The following is an 18,663-nucleotide window of genomic DNA, read 5'->3' on the forward strand; positions in this document are numbered from 1 at the left end:
TCAGCTCACGGGAGATGGAAGAGGTAATGTCCACACACGGTATCGAGTCTCAGTGTCCCAGAAGTGCCCCTAGTTAACTGATTACTAAATGAACAGCGATCTCAAATCGAACAGGCACAGTCAGTAGAACGGTCGTTCCCCATCCTAGATCACAATTTGCAACCCCTTGGGCTCCCATCACTGATTCCAGATGCGGAAGTGCAGGAGCTCACTGCGATCTCCCTGTTTGAGCACAGCGCTTTCTTGCCACAGTATCCCCAGAGCAGTGGGGCGGCGAGGAGCGAAGACTGTCTCCAAGGAAGCTAAGCATGATGACGGAGATCTTTATTTAGCCAGTCCTCTAGGGACTTTGCTGTCGCTATCGATTTTATGGGGAAGATATTATGGTGATGGGTGGAAGTATTCAACCCTAAGATAGATAAATATATCTAAACCTACTGGAGAATAGACAAGTGCCAGTAGGGGAGCAGCTTCCGCAGAACACATGAGCAGGGACTTTATTTCCCACAAGATCTCCGTTACACAAACCTACGTCAATTCCAGGCTTAGCAATTCAGCTGGAAGAAATGCAAACGGAGCAGTAACGTGACTCTGGTTGATGCACAAACCCACAGTTCAGCCCAACAATCAGTAACAACTGGAAGTCAGCAAGAGCGCTCACTCCTCCCCCTGACAGAGCCACCATCACAGAGAGCGGAAACAGACGGTCAGAGAAATCAGCAGGGTTACTTGAAATACCAGAGACACCCCGGGTACCAGCTGATCCCGGAGAAAAAAACAACTGGATCCCGCGAGGAACAAATCACGGGAGGAGGGAACGTGCATCGGCATCAGCAGAATCATTGCGGACCCCAGGGTTACTGAGACCACCATAGAACCGTTACATCACCCCAGCTGCCGCATCTAGAGGGAGCCTGACGCCTGACTGACATGGTAACACCGTTAGCCTCCAGGGAGGCTCAACAGTAGTTGTGTCCAGAGAAATCCAGCTAGAGAGCCAGGCCTTTGAGGATGCCCCCTGCCACACAGATGACGTCAGAGCAGCTCAGTGGTGGGGCTCTCCTCCAACCCACCTGCCTCCTGAGTGTTGCTAAAGATGACACACGGCATGGCCTAACCCCAAATCAACTGAAGAGCTCTGGGGCCTCCTGCCCACTCCCACAGTATGAGCTGGACCGAGGACTACTCTGCTTCCTCGTGCTGCCAACAGTACTGGAATGAGCCCTGAGAACGGACCGGCAGGAATTCCACCGGGACATTCCATGTCAGGGAGCCCGGGGTGTCTGTGGGCAGGTGGGGAATGCCCGTGCTGGCAGGAGCTGTGCCCAGCAGGGCCGGCTTTAAGCCGATTCCCCTGATTCCCCGGAATCGGGCCCCACGCCCGCGCCTAAGAAGGCCCCGCGTCTTATGAGTCTTTTAAATTTTTTTTTTTTTTACTCACCCGGCAGCAGGAGGGTTCGCTCCAGGGCTTCGGCGGCATTTCGGCGGCAGCAGAGGGTCTGCTCTGGGGCTTCAGTGGCATTTCGGCAGCAGCAGAGGGTGGGCTTCGGTGGCATTTCAGCGGCGGGGGCTCCTTTGGTGCCACAGAAGACCCAGAGTGGACACCCAGCCACTGAAGTGCCGCCGAAGCCCCGGACCGCCACCAGGTATTCAAATCGGGCCCCGCCCTTCATAAAGCCGGCTCTGGTGCTCAGTGCACTCTGGGATGAGGGGAAACACCCAGGTGGGCAGGTAACTTACCCACTATCATGCCAACCTCGCACCGGTGATCTTCATAGTAACAGGAAATCATTGTAGCCACTGTGTCATTGACCATGGCGACCACGTCCATCTCGAAATCCTGCGGAGGAGCATACAAAAGAGAGGTCACGATCCCCCAGGCGTCCCAGAGAAGAGCCCATGCAAACGGAAGCATGCACCTGGGTACAGAACATTTCCAGGGCAGGGCCCTGATGCTAGTAAGAGGCACGTGGAGTGCCCAGTCCACTAATCCGGACTGGGCAAGCCAAGAACGCTCCTGCAGAGCGAGGATCTCTCCAGCCCACCTTCCCGCTGAGGATGTCCTTGAGGCTGAAGGAGCCGGAGGATTGCAACACGCCCCCAGTGGAGCTGGTGAGTCCGGAGATGCCCCAGTCTTACCCCACGAGGGCGCATCTGTGAGGAGACGCTGGGGAACTAGCCAGCGTGAACAGCACAAACCATGTTTTCAGCTCACCCCTCGGCGCTTGATAGCATCCCGCAAGAGCCCCACAATGTTGTTCCCTTCAGCGCCTGATGCTTTGAAACCCTTCGTCCAGTTCAGAAGGATCCCCTGCGGGACAAGGGGACAAAGGGCTTAGATCAAAGTGCTACAAAGAGAGAAAGCAGAGAGCTAAGCAATCAGTTCTCTGATCCCAATGGATGTGGGTGATGCATTACTGCTAATGCATGTCCAGCTGGGCAGTCCCAGCTCCCACAATCAGAGAATCCTAGGACTGGAAGGGACCTTGAGAGGTCGTCTAGTCCAGTCCCCTGCCCTCATGGCAGAACTAAGTATTATCTAGACCATCCCTGACAGGTGTTTGTCTAACCTGCCCTTAAAAATCCCCAATGATGGAGACTCCACAACCTCCCTAGGCAATTTATTCCAGTGCTTAACCACCCTGACAGTTAGGAAGTTTTTCCTAATGTCCAACCTAAACTGCCCTTGCTGCAATTTAAGGCCATTGCTTCTTGTTCTGCCCTCAGAAATTAAAGAGAACAATTTTTCTCCCTTCTCTTTGTGACAACCTTTTATGTACTTGAAAACTGTTATCATGTCCCCTCTCCGTCTTCTCTTCTCCAGACTAGACAAACTCCATTTTTCCCTCGGAGGTCACGTTTTCTAGACCTTTAATCATTTTTGTTGCTCTTCTCTGGACTTTCTCCAATTTGTCCACATCTTTCCTGAAATGTGGCTCCCAGAACTGGACACAGTACTCCAGCTGAGGCCTTATCAGCATGGACTGAGCTTTGGAGTCTGAAGTGTGAGATCTAGTGTAAATGTGCAAGGGAGCACGCGGGTGTAGAGAGGAAGCAGCGAGCGTGAACGTGACGGGGGATCAGTCATTGCTCACCTTCAAATAAAGATGCCAGCCTTATGAAGAAAGGCCAAAGGTATTTAGGCACCTAACTCCCATTGAAATCAATGGGACTTAAATACCTTTGAGGATCTGGGCCTGAGCATTTAAGGGATCTGCTGTGTACAGATGGGGGCTCACGCTCATCCTGTGAACCCGGGGCCGCGGGATGCAGCGTATGAAGGGGCAGTGAAGATCAGGCATGGCTCCTCCACTTTGCTCACTGTCACGCTCCCTCACTATTTTTTGCAGCCTCTCTCACCCTTCACCTCTGATTTGCCTGTGGGAGTCACCCCGCCTTGGGCTCACCTTGTCAATATCCTCATGCCTCACGGGGAAGGAGAATGTGAAGCCCAGAGGCAGCTTTTTGTGTTTCATCTGGTGTTTATCCAGGAAGTCGGAGATGCATTCGGAGATGTAATCGAACAGCTGGAAAAGAGAGGCCCCAAGTCACTCCAAAATCACGACAACAGCATTGCTGGGCATTTCTCATCAGCCCTGCAACCACCAACCTCCTCCTGCCTCTGCCAGCTTCCTCTATGGGATGCCCGGCTCCACACTCCACACCACTCCATGCTGCCAGTTCTCTAGCCTCTACACAGGTCCATTCATTGACTTTCTATTGGATGTTGCCTCAGGAATAATGACTGCCAGTGATTATTACCCAGAAAACCACACGCACTGCATAACGATTTCTATGGCACACACGATAGACATGCAGATGTCTGCAGTTGCAGCATTGCCCACCAGATGGCACCCGACCCTCTGGTATAAGGTAGCAACCCATGCAGTGGCAGTTCCTAATTCCAGTTTTGGAGATCTGCAAAATCTGTGCTCACGGGTAGCTCTTGCCTGTCTCAGAGCTGCCAACAGCATGCGGGCTAGCACCGCCGGCCATGGCTTCCACCCACGCCTCTTCGGCTGAGTTGATGTGTGCAGCTGCCCAGTCCTAGCTGCAGGTACAGAGGAAATGAATATTGGTAGAGGTGGCTAGGACTGGGAAGAGCTGGTGTGCGTGGGGATGAATGTGTGTATGCGAGAGCAGATGACTTTATCTCTGCCCCAAATCTGGTTGTCTGTACCCTACTGGCCTTCCTCTGACATGTTCGTTGAAGGAATTACTCTTGGATAGAGCTGGGCAAAATTTTCCTAGTCAAAACTTTTGGGGGGGGGGCGGGGGGAGGAATTCTGACATGACTTTGGTGTGTTGGTGCCAGGCAAGTGCTTAGATGACGTAGCTGCCATGTCGTGGGTGGAATATATTGTTACATAGAGAAGCTGAAGTCTTCGGGAACAATACCAAGATCTGTGACTGGTGAGTGCGGGAATTAGAGTAGAGGGATGGTATAATTCTGTGTTTTCATTTGAAGATTCTATTAGTTCAGTTCTCCCCTTCACACATGTAAGTATTTTGTGTCCCTAGTAATGGCTATTTTAACGCAGCCAGTAAAATTAATTATTCACACAATTATTGTGTCTCTCTGATCATGAAATATTAATTGGCCGGATGGGAGTGGGGGGGGTAAAAGGGTTAAACTGGGCCTCCAAAATAAAAGATTCCTAATTTCCAGATGTGACAAAATCTACAAACTCAGAGGCAGCAGCTTTTGCTCCTAAAGACCCACAGGTGAGAACTTGGCTTTAGTACTTCAGTTTTATTCTTATCACAAAGACGCTTTAGCAAAAATTGAAACAAAAAATGATCTGTTTTATGGCTTGGATGAAGCTAAAACTTATTTGATCCAGGTGTCTAGTCAAGCTGCCATTGAAGTTACACCTAAAAATGGGCTATCAAACACACTGGTACCCCAATCCGAGGACTTTAGAATGTATTGCCTGCCATATCTGCTATTTTAATAATTACATATTAATAGAGCTGGTCAGATAATGAGAAATTTCAAGTTTTTTGGCAAAAAATCTAAAGCCCAAATCCTTTCAATTTGGTAACGGCTGCCACAGTGCCTCATGGGAGTTGTAGTTCAGGTCCCTAATATTCCCATTCTCCTCCACAGGCCGGGCTCCCCAATCATACTACATCTCTCATGATGCACCACAGCCTCCCTTCTTAGTGCAGGGAGGTGGTTCACTGTGGCAGTGGTATGCCCTTGGTGCATCATGGGAGATGAAGTCCTGCTATTGAAGAAAATGAGATAATTAGACATGCAAACTACAACTCCCATGAGGCATGCCAGCAGCATTTCACAACTGAAATGTTTCCATTTTTGAACATTCTCGTTTTGACCCCAAACTCCCCCCCCGCAAACCCACACACCAATATTTTATGTGGGAAGCAAGAAACTTTTATTTGTTTTGCCTAAAACCCAATTTCCCACTGAAAAACAATTTCAGCAGAAAATTTTTATCCAGCCCTACAAATTATACCAGAAAAAAGCAATATGAATCTGCTAGGCTATCCATGTTCTGTCTAGTCTTAAATCCTAAAGTCACTGAGGTCTTTTGATCTCTACAAGATCCTACTTCATTTTTTGCATGTCTAATGTTAGCTAAACCTGGTCTGTCCTCTTTAGTTTTCATGAAGGATAAACAATTAAAAATCAACTAGGACAGGTTCTCTAAACTTTGTGGCACAAAGAGAGCATGTGCTGAGGTGTGGGAGTATAAAGGTTTTATTGGCTTTCCTTTAGTGTGGGCTGTATAATGACTCATGGCTTCATACAGGCTCCCTAAAGGATTGCCAATTACCATGTAGCTTGGACTTACCACTGCAGCTGGGCAAAATTTTCAGAGGAACAGCTGATTACCAAAAAATGCAGTTTTAGGTCAACTGAAACTATTCACAAATTCAGGTCAAATTTGGCAAAGAGTTTTGGCACGAAAATGAAAGAAAAATAACATTCAGTAAAGTCAAACCATTTTGTTTTGACGTTTTGGAAATGAAACATTTCCACTTTTGCTTTCTAAATGAAGTTTCTTTAAAAACTTAAGTTAGATTTTTAAAAAGGGTCAGAAGGCCTTGAAATGACACAAAAAAATTAAATAATAAAAAAATGTGTTTTGGAGTGAATGAAATATTTTGCTGAACGTAAAATTAAATTTTTGGAGGCTTTTCAGTGAGGAAAAACTGAAAATTTTCTGTTTCGGGTCAATTTCCCCCCCAGATTTTTCAGTTCGGCCACCGAACCAAAGAAATCAATCATTTGTTCAGCTTTATTTACCACACTAAACAAGGAATATCAGAAGCCCTGCTACAGAGACTTCCCACATGGTTCCTTTCTGGTAAAGTAAGGATATATCCATGTTTTACTCTGTACATTCCTCCTAATATCCCATAGAAAGTGGACCCTCCCCGATCCCTTCTGCCTCTCTGAAGACCTTCCACGGCCTGCTGAAGTTGGATAGATCTAGAAAATCAGTCAGACAACTTATTTTATTCTTCAGCACCTTTAATATTGCTCCATTCCAGCTGCCTTTTCATTTCCCACCCCAGCTGCCACCCGCTCACCTTCAGGTTGGAGAGTTTGTCTAGGGGACACCTGCCGGCGCCTTGTTTTCACGGCCCTTTCGGCCAAGCACTCACTCACCATTTCGGCAGTTCCCGTCATGGCGTCCTCGGGGATGGAATACATCTGGTGCTTTGTCGTCACACTCCACTGCCGTTCTTCCCCTTCGCCCACTTTCACCAGCATCACGCGGAAGTTGGTGCCGCCGAGATCTAACGACAGGAAGTCCCCGACCTCTGCAACATCAGGATGAAGCTTAACTGTTCAAGAGTTACTTATGTGTTGTCTTGTGTTAGTACTATGTCTAGTGCAACGGGCCCGGGCCCACGACTGGGCTCCTAGACGCTACGAAAATTAACAGTAGACTTCAGGGTTGAGAAATTCCCCCCAAACCTTTTTTTTTCTGATGGAAAATTGGGAGTTTGATTCAATGGACATTTTCATGGAAAATATCTGGTGGGAGGGAGGGGGGTGGTGGTTATTTTTTCCATCAAAAGGACAGAAAATGTTCAGTCCAAACTGTTCCCTCCCCTTCCTGTGGAAAATTTCAACTTTTTGTCAAAAACTAAAACCTGAAAAACCATGGCCAAAAATAAAAAATATTTCTGTCAAAAACTGTTTGGTTTTTGTCTGAAATTTTGGGGGATTTTGACCAAACATGTTCTGGGTTTTGGACACAACGGTTTGTTTTTTCAACAACAGGTCAATATTTTCCATGGAGAAAAACATCCCATTTTCTGCTCTATTCCTGACTTGTGACGTTCACTGCATGGACCCCTGCAGAGGAAGACTTTGTCAAGCCTGGCCTTAAAAGCCTCTAAGGAAGGAGATTCCACCACTTCCCTAGGTAACCCATTCCAGTGCTTCACCACCCTCCTAGTGAAATAGTGTTTCCTAATATCCAACCAAGACCTCCCCCACTGCAACTTGAGATCATTGCTTCTTGTTCTGTCATCTACCACCACTGATTGCTCCCTCCCCCAAGCTGCGAGTGGCACGCCCTTGGTGGAGAGGAGTGGAGGGATAGTGACCAAATTCTTACCCCAGGCTGGGTGGGTCCCTGTCTCTACGGGGGGCCTCTGTGTACCCATGGGACCACTGGAAGGTGTAGGGGTGGGAAATTCTGCACTCTCATTTCCCCCTGGACGTTCACGGCCTGTAGGATAATGTGTTACCTGAGCCTTCGGGCGTGGAGCGTACGTAAGTGGGCAGCATTTTTACAGAGGCTTCCTCGTGCGTCTCCAGCTTCAGCCCCCGATCCATTTCCTTCTGCATCCGATGCATCACCTTCTTCAGATCCTCCTCCTGCAGCCGGAACTCCGACAGGATCTGCTCCACCTACGGCAGCAGAGATGCAGGTAAGCGGGGAGGGACCCAGGCGAGTTTGTGCCCGGGAAGGAAAAGGAGCAGGGGATCTAACGCCCAAGACCAGAGGAGGATGCAGGTGAATGCACACCTGGAATGAAGAGCAGGTGCTCACCCCTTAGGTGTTTGCTTTGACACAAGCTCCAAGAGACTGAACAACTTTTTTATTTCATTCACTTACACCGAACCTGCCCAGTCTTTTCCTGTGCAGAAAGGACAGGCTCGGTGGATCAGGGTCCTGTGCGCAGTGAGCTCGTCAGAGGCAGTGAAGAATTCAAGAGGGCTTCTGGCCGCACAGAAGAAAGGGAAAGCCTAGAACGCAGCATGGGCATCCGAAGTGGTCAGAGTGGAGATCAAGAAACTAACCAGAAAACCATGATAACAGCTCAACCCAGCCACTCCTGACAGGGTGAGATTTGAGTAGTGGAAAAGAGCAGCCGCGGGAGAAGGAGGTGGGTAGTTATGGGTTTCACACTGTCCAAGCTTTAGGTTTTGGTGTGCTGTGAACTGGAGTAATAATAAGGTTTCCAGGGCCTCAGTTAAATGATCTGTTAATGTTTAATTAAAATCCCCTTAACTAAGGTTCTTTTGACCTCACAGCTTTTTGATTAGAGAAAATCAGCTCAATGTGGTTTTATGGCGTTTATTTAAGAGCCTAAATGACTATAAGGCTAATTGGTTAATTATACTTCCCTAAAGTGCTAAATAATATGAGAATCAGACTGAGGTTAGAACGTAAATCAGAGTAATCAATCAAGGAGTTAACAATAGTACAAATTAAAATGGGTTAGCTAACAATATAAACGAGTGGAGATCAACAATAGATTCAAATCATTGCAGGAGCAAAATTAATCAGTACATTACAAAACTATATAATCCCAGTAATTGAATGGGTGACTTTTTCAATCTGTGGCCTTTCCCTTGTGGAAAGAATGGGCTAAAGCTGGAATTTTTACAAACCCAGGATGGCCTTCAGTGATCTGTGGTAAGAGTTGCATTAACCTAGGTTAATTTCGTACTGTGGGCTCACACACACACACACACACACACACACACACACAGAGGACACACACACAAGCCAGCTCTCTCCTCGCAGGCGTTCCTGCACAGGTATCAGGTATTCTATGAAGGAAACAAAAAGAGGAAAAGTCACTGGGGAAAAGAAAAAGGATCTGTGCTTTGTCTTGCTTGATCCGTTGAGCTTCAGAGAGTCAAAGAGGAAATGCGGTGTAGGGAAGCAGGCAATGTCTTCTGGCTCAGGTACCATCATGTTAGCGGGTATCATCCTCTGGTCAACTGGCTGGTCTGTGGTGTCTTGGGCTCCACTTTCCATGGGACCAACCCAGGGAAAGCAGGAGTGTCAGCTGTTTGGTTGTCGTTATGGGGACCTAGAGAGGAGCGCACTTCTTCCTTGCTTACCTGGTCTTTTAAGGTTGAGATTCAAGCTGGTCACATCCGATAGGATCTCCCTGGAGATCTTCTGGGCAAATCAGGTGCTCACAGGTTTTGCACCTCAACTGCATTGTCCAGTCCTGATCAAGCGAGGTCAGGCTGACCTTTCGTCCATTCTTGGGGGCCCTCCTTCCTAGGGGACTGCTTCTGTGTCCTGTCCACAAGTCCATGTGTTTATCCCAAGCAAACGATAAGAAAATAACAGGAACTGACGCCTCCACCAAAACTGTCTCAAGCCCCCTTGGGTCAACAATCCGGGCTCTTCAACGGCTTCTTGACCATTAGGGTCTGGCCACTTTCCTGGTCATAAATCATGATCCATTATTCTTCACTTGGTCACACATCTCATGCTTATGCTTTGTCAAGGTCCGGTAGACCTCACGACCACAATAAAAAATTACTAAACTGTCACCTGTCTGGACAACTGCATCAAAGGTTATTTCCCTCTATCGAAGCCAAGCTGCTTCAAAAGTGACTTTTAAACCCCATTACCATAAACTTATTACAAATACATCCCATTAAAGTTTATGCTTAATGTCCGCTTCGCTATAGCCCGCCAGGCTGGGCGTTGTAATTCCGCAGCCTCAGAACACCCTGACTGTTTACTTCCCAGCATGTGATGTTGCACATGTTAACGTCCACCCTTGCCAACAGCTCAGAACTGTGGCCCACCGGTCTGATCTGTGTTTTGTAATGTTGGAATTGGCACCAGTCTCCCCGGCTGAAATGTATTTCCCGGAGGTCCTGTCCAAAAGTAAGATAACAGTGACCTTCTACAAAGAGGACCCCACATCTTCTGGCTTGTCCTCAGAGCAGGGTCACTGAGCTGTAGGGACCATCACCGCTGACCTTGCCTCGCTGTTTGCACAGAAAACAATGATGTGTCAGAGTTCAGCCAGCAATCTGCTGCCAGTCACTCCACACAGGCTTCAACCAACTGTGTATCTGTTCCATGCACCCACGCCTTGGTCAGCTGTGGGGCAGCAGCCAGAGCAGAAGTCACCTCTCCAGGAAGTCATGCCCCCACTCAGAGCATGGCTCTCTGCTGCTCAATCTCTCTTTCCCTTTCAGAGTGCCCTATTCTCCTTGGGAATAAAATCCCCCAAGTGATGGAATGAGTCCCTCTCCTCCCCCAGTGACAGCTTCATGGGTTCTGCGAGGAGACTCATGATGCGGTGGAGGTTTTAAGATGACCTAGACAGACAGTGCAGGGGAGGCATGACCTACAGGAAGGAGAGGGAGGATCCAGCGTAGGGCAGGGGGTGAGGGATGTAGTAAGATGAGGCATCTTACTACAAGGGATGGCAGAGCTCCCAGTCAACAACTGCTACAGACCATCAGTATTTTGTGTGGGACAATCTGGTAAGTGTAGCATCACTGTTAAAAATTCAGGGCCTGATTTTGAACTCACAACAGCTTTATGCCAGGGTCACTCTGCTGCTTTCAGTGAAGTTACTCCTGATTTGCATCCGCTAGTGAGAGACAAATCAGGTCCATTTGATGTTGTAGAGTCATCTCATGATTTGGAGTGGGGATGGGAGGGGATTTTAAACTCATCTGCAGTTTCCTTAACCCTGCATGTCCCACTTTCTCTTCGTTTGATGTCACTTTGAATTTCCTGGTGTCTGGGTTATTAAATAACAAATTCCTCTTAATAGTTTCCTTTCCGTCTGCAATGATGGCTACGTATTTCCAATCTCAATTCCATCGCAATCATTTTGTTTGTCCCTGGACACACGTACAAACAATGGCACGTGCTCATCTGCATCCTGCTATATTTTCCATAGACCCAATATGCTTCGGTGTGAAATGAAAATGGACCGTAAAGCAAATTGTTATGTCCTAGGGGCAGCCAGTGTAGGAAGCAATCACTTGAGGCCAGAGAGCAGACAGCTAACCAAAACCTCCATTTTATTTACAGGAACAGAGAGCTCACTCAGCCGGTTGAAACCGGCTGAGCTATCCCTTAATAGTCTAACTCAGTTGCCATAGTAACAAAACCCATGACAACCAAATACACAACACAAATCAATCAGACTGATCAATCACTCAGTCCAGTGGGTTTTGAGGCTATTTTAAGGGGTAGAACACAGCCATAAAGACTACGAAGGAACCACATATGCCCAGTGAGGGCCAGATAGCCGTATTCACCGAAGATACACACCGTGGAATAGAGAACACCGGGCACACCCTTCTAGAGCTCAGAGGACAGTTCCTGGGTGCACTGCACTATGAAAACGTCACCACAGCAGGACGAACACCAGCGCTCCTCAAAGGGAAATGGCTGGAGCAAAACACTTGGGGCATTTAAACCGAGCCCGGAGAAAACATTACACAAGTCCACTAGGGAAGGACTTTGCCTGGTCCCCCAGGGAGGGACTGGATGGGACCTTGGGCGCTCTTCCACATCTAATCTAAATGGAGCAGTTCTTTTGTAACTTGAGGGACTGCCAGCAGTCTGCGGGGAGGCCAGTGTCCCATATTTCATGCTATATTTAGGACAGGCTCATGCCAGCTCCTAAATATAGAAGCCTTGCATCACCCTGGTGTTTGCAATGCCCTGCCGTTTGGTAGCCTCCCTACCTTGCTCGCTCCCAAGAGTTCATGCAAAGAGCCCCTCCTCCCTGCTTTCTACTGTGCATAGCGAATGGCTCGCCAACTCCTGGGCCTTGCGTTTGCACTGAGCGGGCCACACCAAGGACACTCCAGAATCTCAAGAGGGGTGAGAACTGGGGAATATAATCCCAGTGGCCAGGCAGGGCCCTCACCCCTTGCTGCACCCTCTGCAGGAAGGAGAAGACACAGGATGAGATTAGGATCCCATTTCAGGAAGGAGCGTGCCACAGCATCCCAGTGCTGTGATTTGTCAGCCAGAACCCCACAATTATCCCCCAGATCCCTCATTACACACTACCCCCAACCCTCTGTCTGTGGCAGGCCCTGGGGTAATTCCCATTTCCCTGAGCCAGCGGCTCCCCCATGGGTTTATCTGTGTTTATAGGGCATGGCCCCCTCTTTTCTCCCTCTCCCCAACTTTCTCCTCTTGGGTGGGTCCATGATACCATCCTCTTCTCCCCGTCCCACCTGCCCCTTCCCCTTTGGGCCTCGACCACCAGCCACTCTCCCCACTCCTCCCTATTCTAGTATTTCACTGCTTCTTTCAAGCCACTTCGATCTAACTTGGCTTTTCAGCTCAAGCTGTAGAGATCATCACGCTCTGAGCTCTGGAGGCTCCCGGTGTTGGCCGACACGGTGGTCTGCAAACTATGTTTGGCTCAGACTAATAATCACCAGGACCCCAAAGCGCTGCTGAAGACCACCTTCTGCTCCAAGTGCCAGGCGGACCCCTCCCCGCTGCCCTCTCTGATATAAACACAGAGTTGGGGATGAGGGCAGGAGGAAAAGCTGGATAGGACAGAAGAGGTTTGGCATTTATTTCCCCTGTGGGTTAATTTTGGCTTTTTAATTTCATGTATCTATTATGATGATAGATCGGCGCCCCAGTCACGGACCAGGTCCCCGGTGTGCCAGGCGCTGTACAAACGCAGAGCAAAATGATAGTCCCCGCCCCAGAGAACACACAATCTAAGGGTAAGACAAGAGACAACAGATAGATGCAGACAGACCAATGGGGGAGTACAGGAAAAAATGAGATGCTGGCCAGCCTGACAGGAGTGGTCTCAGCACCCCAGCGGCCAAATCGTTGTCAAGTCTTTGCAGGCGTCGTGACAAAGGAGAATGTTAAGGAGAGATTTGGAGGGTGTTTACAGGCAGCTCCTCCCAAACACAAGGGGCAGCATGGGAGAGAGCATGAACATGCTTGCTTTGCCATCATTGCTCTGAGCCTCAGTTTCCCCATCACTAGATGTCAAGTTACAGTGAGCGCATGTGAGCTCACTGCAACTTACAAGCCTTTAAACCTTTCCAAAATACCAAGCCGGTTCTCTTCAGGACCTCTTTGAGGACTATAATGTGGAGCAGATTTGAAGCTCCAAGCTCCAGTCACTTGAGAATTGAGTACAAAACCTCAACTGGAACACAGGGGGAAACGGTCTTTTCCCCCCCCACCACCCCCTGTTCACATCACTCAAAAGTGTCTGATCTGATTTTGCTCAAACTTTCCAAGAGCCTTCCTTCCTCTTTGGACTGAGTCTGGGAGGCATTATCTCCAAAGCAAATTGTTGGGGTGAATTAGGAGCCACTGAAAACGGGAGTGCAGGACAGACATCACAGCTTCACTTGAGCAACCACGATTTATATGTCAAGCAGTTTATGTGTGAGAGAAACTTCCTGCTGTATTGCCTGCGAAGGCCAACATTCAGTTCAAGGCAATAGCTGAAGGCCTCACTGGCATTTAAAGTGCTGTTGTATCTGGGCTGATTTGGGGAGAAAAAAAAGCTTTTCTTGATAAACTAATATTATATCTTTCCCTACCTGGGAAACAGATGGAAGCAGAGCAAGACAGCGGCTATCCAGGAAGGATGTATTCAATGAGTTTTCTTGTTGATGATCAAAAAAATTAGCCCGAAATATTTTTCCCATTATTCAGCCAGCTGTGACCAGCTGTGTCCCTGCTCTGCCATAGAGTTCCTGTGTGACCTTGGGCAAGTCACTTAGTCACTCTGCCTCTCAGTTCCCATCTGTGAAATGGGGATTACAGCCTCGCCCTACCTCTCAGGGATGTGTGACAATAAACGTGCTAAAGACTGTGTGCTGCTGAAATGCTCCAGTGATGCGGCCCAGATAAGTCTCTTCCTAATGAGCCTTGCTCCGAGTTGAGGAGGTGCACAACCATTTAGGCTTTCATTTATTTCTAGGCTTTCCTCTGGCCCTGTAATATTGTATTGGTACACCACCTGCATTAACAAATTTATCCTTGCAACCCCCCCACAGGGTAGGGAAGGGTTAACGATCTGCATTCTAGAGATGGGGAAACTGAGGCACAGAGAACTGAAGGTCAAATTGACGTCTCCGGGAGCTGGAAGTGCTTAGCAACAACCAGACCCCTGTAAATGACGGAGCCGCCGGTCTGAGAGGGCAGGAAAAGCACCTGCATCTCCTGGGTTCCAGACCAATGCCTTTGCTAAAACACCGTCCGTGCTCTTGCTGCTGTGGTGTGGCATCGACATGCATGTTGCCTCGTTATTTAATGAGATACATAAAACAGCAATAAGCTGTATCCGATGCCCTGGGCTCATTTCCATAATGTCCATCTCACAGTATCATAAGATACACAAGACACAAGGGGGCACCCTACAGTTACAAGGGTATTTCCAACATAGGACTGACATCACTGACCCCCACCCCCAACCCTGACCTGCTCCTCTCCTCAACCCCCAACACTGACCAACCCCCACACCCCGACCAACCCAAAAGAGGTGCCAGAGGCGCCACGGGACTTCACTACTGCCACTGATTTCATGTGGAGGGTGCCCAGGTACCACGGTGACCGGCAGAAGGAGAAAGCCATCAAATAAAATAATCTTTCCTTTCCATCTGAAAAGACCTACCCCAGCAGATCATTGTAAAATCCCATCCACACAGGGCATCTCACTTCCACCTCAGCTCAATCCCCTGCAAATGCCCAGGGAAGAGACGGGCTTGGCCTTGTAACTTCTCTTCTCGGGCCACACTTGGATTCCCATTTTACATGCAGCATTGCAACTGGCTGTGAGCCCAAATGGCCCAGCGTTCAGCGTGACCCGCCCCGGGCAGACGCGCTGGTTGCCAGATTAGAGCCCCGTTTGAAAACGTGGTACTCGAGAGCAGAAGAATCGAGTTTCTGGTGTGTGTTCAGAGCTAGAGGCCACGTCCTGGCTGTGACCTCCAGGACTGCGAAACGGGACTGATTTAAAGGGTGAGAAAAGCCCTCAAACAAGAGCAAAGGGGGCGCAAATACTGCCCTTCTGGTTTGGTTTTACCCGCGCTTTGCACCGGGGTGAGCTAATCCGAGCCCCTTGCCCTGTCTATGTTCCCATCCTCGTGCTACCCCAGGTGGAATTCTCTGGCCTGGGATGATCTATAGAGCTACCGATCCCTTCTGCCCTTAAATTCTGTGCCTCTGTGACTCTATGAACGTCCCCATCCTTTGGACCCCCCGCAAACAACCTACGGCTGGTGCAATGCTGCCTGAGGAGTTCTCTCAGGTCCTCACAACTTGCTGGTGTTGAGTGCAAGGATACAAAACTCGGACATGTTTTTTTTCTCCTGTCACGCCAAAGGTATTGCCGGCGAGACCTTTTCCTGTGAGCACAGGATAATAGATCGGTGCCGCCTGCAGCGGGAGAGTGGTGCAAGACCAACAACCAGGGGAGCTAATGGACAGGCTGCTTTCTGTTTTGCTGTCGGTGCAGACAAGCAAGCCCATTCCCAGTGTCTAGACAGAGCTCTGCAGTAACCACAGCGACAGGCTGTTTGGCTGTGTCTTTCCCATTCAGTTAGAAGCACATGCGCTTTTGGCATGTTGTGAACGACATGAAAGTGTGCTGCCAAGCTGGGACGCGGAGACCCCAAGCCCCTGAGCGGCGGTAGCTAGAATGTGGAGCCATGGATGGAGAATCCGCCACCACCCTGGGTAATTGTTCCAATGCTGATACTTACAAATGGGGAAACTGAGGCACAGAGTGAGCAATGACTTGCCCAGTGTCACGCAGAAGCAGAGGGGGGATTTGAACCTAGGGCTCCTATGTCCCAGTCTGGTACCCCAGCCACCAAGCCATGCTGGGCTGTTCCCTGGCAAAGCTGGCTAGGCACATGGACGGGCACAGGAAAACCCCCACCCACATCGCGTGCACTCTGAGTTTGAGGGGGGTCAGCCCAGCCCCTCAGGCGGAGAAGCACGCAGGCCCCAGAAAGCAGCACATTGCCCCTCAGGGATTCTCCATCTCCCCTGCCCACCTTGGGCCTTCTGCACAGCTGACCCCGGGAGCACCCACTGCTAGGGAGGCAGCTGTCCATTTCAGACCCTGCCAACCATGGGGCAGGGCTGAGCCTGCCCTTGGCTGATGCCAGTCTTGAACTCTCAGCCGCCCTTGGCTGCAGTGCACGCGGCAAGCACTTGCCCCACAGAACTCATGCCTGCTCATCTCAAGCACTGAGCCCAGGTCTTCAACAACCACCATCCAAGCTATCCCTGCCCACCACAGGGACTGACGCCAGGCCCCCAGGGTCCTCCACCTCGGGGCCTAACCCAGGCACCACCCCTCAGCACTGCCGGCTCGAGCGCACTGGTCTCCCTTCGGCTCAGCGCGAGGCCAGCTGGGCTCTTTGGCTCCTGAGGCGTTCCCAAGAGCACCCTGCACTGCTCTGCTGCAGACAGCATGTTGGGGAAGGTGGGAGACTGATGATCTCCAGTGCTCACAGCACAGTCCCTGAGACCCTTTCCCAGAGCTTGCTGGGATTCCCCAGGGCTCAGAGGGGCACTGAAAGGGACCAAGCAGGGCTGTGTGCCGGAGATGAGGGGAGCGAGGAGGGGTCTTTCACCGGAGGACCACCGAGGCCTTTCCAGACATCACTCAGCACAACAGCCCTGTAACTGAGGGAGGATTAATGCACCCCCATTTAACAGCGGAGGGGTAACTAAAGCACAGACAAGTTAAACTCACTTGCCCAGGGCCAGCAGCAAAGTCAGGAGAGAGGCTGGGAGTCCTGAGTCCCAGGCTGGTGGTAGGACCCACTCCCTGGCTCTGCTGCTGCCTGTTTGGGCATGTCCCGCCCCTCTCCATGCCTCAGTTTCCCCATCTGTAAAATGGGGGTGATGCGCCCAACCTCCTCTGTAAAGCGCTTTGCGATCTGCTGCTGCAAAGCAGCGTGACCGGAGCTAGGCGTGACTCCCACCCAGCACTGACTGACAGGCAGGGAACAGCCCACCACTACCTCGAACAGAAAATCACGCTGAGTAAGGGAGATGATGGAGGTTCCTGTGGGCCGATACAGAGCTTACCAGGTGCAAGGTGTCATGCTGGCTTGGTTTCATGTTTGACACCGCTCCGGTCCTTCTGCTCTGAAAAGATCGGCTGGGTCTGCTTTGCTCTGAGGACAGGCAGGAATCCTCTTGCTCTCCGCAAGCACCAAAGGTGTCTTTTGGATGCCTGCTTTGAAGCTGAACAGACTGGCTGAGCCTGTGTCTCTTGGCGCTGCACCACTGCTGAAGTTCAAGGCTGAGGGCTGCAGATAGCGCTGGCAGCTTCTTCCAACCCAAAGAGACTAAAGATTCAGGAACTGTTGAAATACACTCAGCTCAGTGCCCTGTCACCCGATCGCTGACATCCATTCTGCTGCCAGGACTCTTGGCAGCGTTTCTGTAGCGCTGAGGCTCTTGCAGGCCCTGTCTCTGACCCTGGCACTGTCAGGATACAAATCAGGCTGTGGAGACCTGGCCAAGTGCCACTCCAAAGTAAACCGATTTAAGGAAAGTCTGGGATGAAGCACCCCAAATGTGGGCTTGTGGGGCGATTTGGGAAACAATGATGCCTAGTGGGCAGAGCAATGGACTGGGACCCAGGAGACCTGGTTCTATTCCCAGCTCTGCTACTGGCCTGCTGGGTGACCTTAACCAAGTCACACCACCCCTCTCTGTGCCTCGGTTTCTCCATCTGTAAAGCGGGGATGATGATCTTGACCTGCTTTGTAAGGGCTTTGACATCTACTGATGTAAAGTGATTGATAAGAGCGAGGTGGGATAGTCATTGGCAGCTGGTCAGCCTGCTCCCCGGACTGCCACCTCTCCTAGCATCGCCCACTTTGCTGAGTATGTGAAACTCAGAAAGGGAAAATTTACTGGAGGGCACAGCCCCACCCTGTTCCCCCAGGGCAGTAGCTTTTCCGTCTCCACTTGCTGTGATGGAACATGTGTTCAGCTCAGCAGCGAGCCAAGCCCTGGGACACTGGCTCGCCTGAGCTAACGGATACGCCATCCTGTCCTGATTTCTGAGCACTCACTCCTGTAACCTCAGCTCTCCTTTAATGGAGCTTTCCAGATGGAACCTCCTGGAGGAAAGCGTAAGGAACTGGGATGGAGACAGTCTGGCTTAACAGTCACAGCCAGGCTGGTGGTGTCCACACATTGAGGGTAGCCTCAGGACTGTAGTACATGGGCTAGAGTCAGAGGACTCACTAGGCCAGGTTCAATAAGCAAGAGTCAGGGTCAGAGGTCAGAAGAGACAGTGTGCTTGGGAGTCACAGCTGGCCGGACATCAGTGGAGCTGACTAGACAACTTCAGGCACTAGGCACTACAGACCCAGGTTCCGGCCCCATGAATCCTGAAGAGAGGGGGTCCAAAGGAAAA

The 18,663-nt window shown here is 50.1% G+C and overlaps 1 protein-coding gene and 1 long non-coding RNA gene across 2 annotated transcripts in view; one reads left to right on the forward strand and one right to left on the reverse strand.

The window, feature by feature from the left end:
* The window catches only part of GCK (glucokinase), a 37,499-nt gene that overhangs the window by 15,765 nt on the left and 3,071 nt on the right, over positions 1-18,663 (reverse strand). Inside the window, exons 2-6 of the mRNA XM_045007802.1 lie at positions 7,735-7,897; positions 6,641-6,795; positions 3,408-3,527; positions 2,216-2,311; positions 1,741-1,840 (exon numbers count right to left, since the gene is read on the reverse strand). Coding sequence (XP_044863737.1) covers positions 1,741-1,840; positions 2,216-2,311; positions 3,408-3,527; positions 6,641-6,795; positions 7,735-7,897 — 634 coding nt within the window. The remainder of the gene's footprint in view (positions 1-1,740; positions 1,841-2,215; positions 2,312-3,407; positions 3,528-6,640; positions 6,796-7,734; positions 7,898-18,663) is intronic.
* On the forward strand, positions 3,922-6,647 carry LOC123365147. Its single transcript, XR_006577448.1, has 3 exons — positions 3,922-4,057; positions 4,316-4,413; positions 6,547-6,647. It is a non-coding gene; the product is annotated as an uncharacterized LOC123365147 (long non-coding RNA).

Source organism: Mauremys mutica, chromosome 2 (assembly GCF_020497125.1).
Source record: "Mauremys mutica isolate MM-2020 ecotype Southern chromosome 2, ASM2049712v1, whole genome shotgun sequence".
NCBI lineage: Eukaryota > Metazoa > Chordata > Testudines > Geoemydidae > Mauremys > Mauremys mutica.